Source organism: Condylura cristata, unplaced genomic scaffold, assembly GCF_000260355.1.
Source record: "Condylura cristata isolate star-nosed mole 26May11 unplaced genomic scaffold, ConCri1.0 scaffold00030, whole genome shotgun sequence".
Classification (NCBI taxonomy): Eukaryota; Metazoa; Chordata; class Mammalia; order Eulipotyphla; family Talpidae; genus Condylura; species Condylura cristata.
In genome coordinates this window covers 26083952-26087971 of record NW_004567131.1, presented here as the reverse complement: position 1 = coordinate 26087971, position 4020 = coordinate 26083952, and the positions used below count along the sequence as shown (strand labels likewise).

At 31.9% G+C, this 4020-nt stretch overlaps 1 protein-coding gene across 2 annotated transcripts in view; it reads left to right on the top strand.

Moving 5' to 3' along the window:
* Positions 1 to 4020, top strand: part of LOC105854239 (selenoprotein O) — a 23092-nt gene that overhangs the window by 12084 nt on the left and 6988 nt on the right. For both annotated transcript variants that reach the window (XM_012731431.1, XM_012731432.1), the window contains exons 11-15: positions 556 to 639; positions 1329 to 1458; positions 3002 to 3046; positions 3145 to 3226; positions 3326 to 3418. In XM_012731431.1, the coding sequence (XP_012586885.1) occupies positions 556 to 639; positions 1329 to 1458; positions 3002 to 3046; positions 3145 to 3226; positions 3326 to 3418 (434 nt within the window). The remainder of the gene's footprint in view (positions 1 to 555; positions 640 to 1328; positions 1459 to 3001; positions 3047 to 3144; positions 3227 to 3325; positions 3419 to 4020) is intronic.

Below are 4020 nucleotides of genomic sequence, written 5' to 3'. Positions count from 1 at the left end.
GAAGAGAGGTGAGCTATCACTTAATGGGTATAGGGCTTTAGTCTGGGATGAACATGTTCTGATGCTGGGTGTGGGTGATGGTTTTAAGCATTGTGAATGAAGAACTGCTGTGGAATTGCACTTTAAAATCTGTTAAAATTGTGTCACATATATATGACATATATATATGACATATATATATATATATATATACACACACACACATACACATATATACATATATATGACATATATATGTATATATATATATCAAGTCTGCACTGCTAGTGGCCTGCAGCTAATGGTGTCCAGAGGGGTATAGCCACATTTTTACAACTATCCCCTTTATCACAGTCATTGAAAATTAATTAAGCAAATTCCTTTACTGCATTCCAAGTCACATATATTGTAACTGATGTAGAAATTGATGAAGATAAATTGAAGTTTCATTTCTTAGAGTTCTATTTCTGTAGTTGCACTTTTTTTACTTTAAATTTTACTTTAGTTCTTTTTTTAAAGTTAAAAATACTTTTAATTTTATTTCTAATGTTTTTGGACTTCTTGTTATTGTCTTAGGTGTTTGTAATACTGATAACTTCAGTTTGTTATCCATTACAATTGACTATGGTCCATTTGGTTTCATGGAAGCATATAGTCCTGGTATGTATGATTTACACACATACACACTTCTAGTATACATGCACACATACCTTATTATAGTCAACAAATCATCACAGATTCGCTTTATATGAACTGCTATAGCTAATACAATGATGATGGCATAGTAGAAAGAATAGGGTTCATTCATAAAATAGTCACTTACCTGTTCCTCAGTCTTCCAGGTGCCATAGAGATACACGAAGGAGTCCTCTATGTTCTTATCCTGAAGCATGACAAGTCAGTAAAGATCACGTGGAGACAGGGCGTGTTGGCAGGCAGATGATGGTTTGTGTCCAGGGATCTGAACCTTGATGGCTCTGAGCCTTACAGAAGTTACTTAATCTCTCACTTTCGTAACCTATAAAGTGTAATAGTACACACTTATTGCTGGTGGGGTCAGAAGAAGCTGTCTGGAGGGCATGCTACTTAGTAGGAGTTTAAAGTACATGTTTGATAACCTGGAAATTTCTGTAGATTAGAAATGTATTCCTCCTATTAGGCAGATTATCTATTTTAAAAGATTTTAATGCATGTTGGTATTAGTGGTTTTATTACTTTTGATATGAAGGTTTAATGTCAGATTTTTGTCTAATAAGTATAACTACTATATTTAAACTTAGAAATGATAAAAGAAACTATTTATTGTACTTATTCCCATTATGAACAAAATTGTATTTTGTTTTAAACAGATTTTGTACCAAACATATCTGATGATGAAAGAAGATATAAAATAGGAAATCAGGCTAATGTTGGGATGTTTAATTTAAATAAGTTATTACAAGCTCTAAACCCTTTATTGGATCCTAGGCAAAAGCAACTGTGAGTAAATCATAAGTCTGCTAAATAAATCTTCTTGGAAATTTACTTGTATAATGATTTTTTTTTGAAAAAAAAATTTAAAAACCATCTTACTATTTAGTCTTTAACCATGAAGGCATTTCAAACTATATTTTTCTCTAGCATAGTTTTGACTTTATTCCATAATTATCAGGACAAAGTGTTTTCTTATTTATTGCTCTTTTAGGTGTTATAAAAGTTTAGTTTATTCTTAAATTGAAGGATTTTTTTAATCATTTGTTTTTTAATTTCTAAGTGGTTAAAATTATTTTGTCTATATTTTTACAATCAAATAATATGTTTGGTAAAACCTACTGTTCAAAATGTGTTAAGGTTACTTGGTGGTCCAACATAGTAAGTTTTTGTATGTTTTATGACCATAAAAAAATATATATGTACTCCATGGCCAAAGGTTTTAATATAATATATTGGGAATGTTCCAGGGTATTATTCAAGTCCTTTATGACCCTATTCACTTTTATCTAGTAGATAAGTATGGATCATGAGATGTGTATTAAAATCTCCTACCTTAATTGTAGTTTTTCATGTCCTTTTCTTTAATTGTTTTACATTTTTTTGTTCTATTTTTTATGTATTTTGCTATTGTATTATTGGTATATACATTTTTTTAAATTTCACATCATTCTTCCTTTGTTGTACAATGTATGCTTTCTCAGGTGTAGTTCCCATAAAATTCCCAGCACCGATTCACCCCTGCACTATCACGTAGTCCCTTGTGTAAGAACACATTCCCTCCCTGTTTCGATCCCTCTTTCTTGCAGAATGTCTTGATTTATAGTTGCCTGCTAGTTATGTTTTTTATTATATATTTTTTCCTGGTTCCTTATTTGGTTACCTTACATTCTCCTATAAGTGAAACCATCAGATAATTTTCTCTTTCTGGCTTATTTCACTGAGCATAATCCCGTCTAGCTCTTTTCATATTGTTGCAAATGATATATGAGTTTATCGTTTTGATTGCTGAGTGATATTCCTTTGTGTATAGGTATATACAGGGTTTGTTTCACTTAAAGCACATTTAAGAATGTTAAGAATGAAAGTATAACTTGTTTATAGATATTTTAAGGTAAAAAACTAATTTTACTGTTTGTATGAAATATTTCACTATATTTTCATAAGTTCAGACAAATAATTTTTGTATTGGCTAAAGTAGTTGTAATGCATTAGTTTGGGCTTAAGCTGATTTAAGAAATAGACAAAGAAAAGTCCACTTACATAATTGCTTTGGTATTATAGAGACATCAACACTTATCCTATAAGCTAATTGTATATGAAAATGTTTCAAGAGTGACATGATTTGTACTCAAATCTTGGATATAGTAAATTCTGACAATTTTCTGTAAGACATGATAGATAATTATCACTAGGCCAGACTCATATTATCTAATACGCTCCTATAGTGTTATTTAATGTATGAGAAGTTTCACTTTGTTCTTATAAAAGGTGATTTAAAGATGTTAATTTTAAGTTAAGCTTTAACTGTCCTTTATTTTTCCCTCTTTAGTGCTGCTCAGATTCTTGAGGGGTATCCAGTTATTTATTATACAAGGTTTGTTCTTTTTGAATAGATAATCAATCATACTGGTTGGGTTGAGGGCAATTCTTAAAACAGTAAGAACCTTAATGAATTGACATTTCTCATTTTAGGTTTAGGGAGTTGTTTAAAGTCAAATTAGGATTACTTGGAGAAAATAAGGATGATAATGACTTAATTGCGTATCTTTTACATGTAAGTTTATTATTTTATCTTCCTTCTGATTAATATTTGAATTACTATTCAGCATATTCTTGAGGAATAGAGGCTGATAAATATAGTTATTTTCATTAGCTCATGGAAGAGACAGAAGCTGATTTTACAATGACATTTCGGCAGCTCAGTGAGATCACCCAAAGCCAGCTACAGGAACTCCACATCCCACAGGTATGGGCTTGTGATATTTGACTCTCTTCTTAATTCAGTTTTTCTTTAACAGGCTTATTGAGGTATAATTCATATATCAGAAAATTCCACTCCTTTCATGTGTGAAAAATCTAGTGATTTTCAGTAATTTACAGATTTGTTTTGGTACCACCACAATTTAATTTTAGAGTAGTTCCATTTTTTAAAAAAGATCCTTTATGCCCTTTTGCAGTTAGTTTCTGTTTCTCTTTCATCTTTAAGTGATTAGTAGTCTACATCCTGTCTCTTAAGGCTTTTACTCTCTTGATTTTCCCCATGAATGGAATCATATATTATGTAGTCTTTTGCATCTAGCTTCTTTACTAAGCATATTTTTAATGTTCATCTGTGTCCTAACTATATCAGTAAGTTCTTCCTTTTTTTGAGATTTATTTATTTGTACATACAGAACTGGGGTACAGGCCAGAGGCTGAGGGGTGGCGAGAGGCTTCACTAGAGACAGAGCGGGGAGCAGAACAGGCAGATCAACGAAGTACACTGCTAAAGGGGAGCAGCGGGCGGGTCAGGAGAGGTCTGCCACACCATGTGGTCACCTCTGGGGCAGGCGGGAATCAAACTCATGC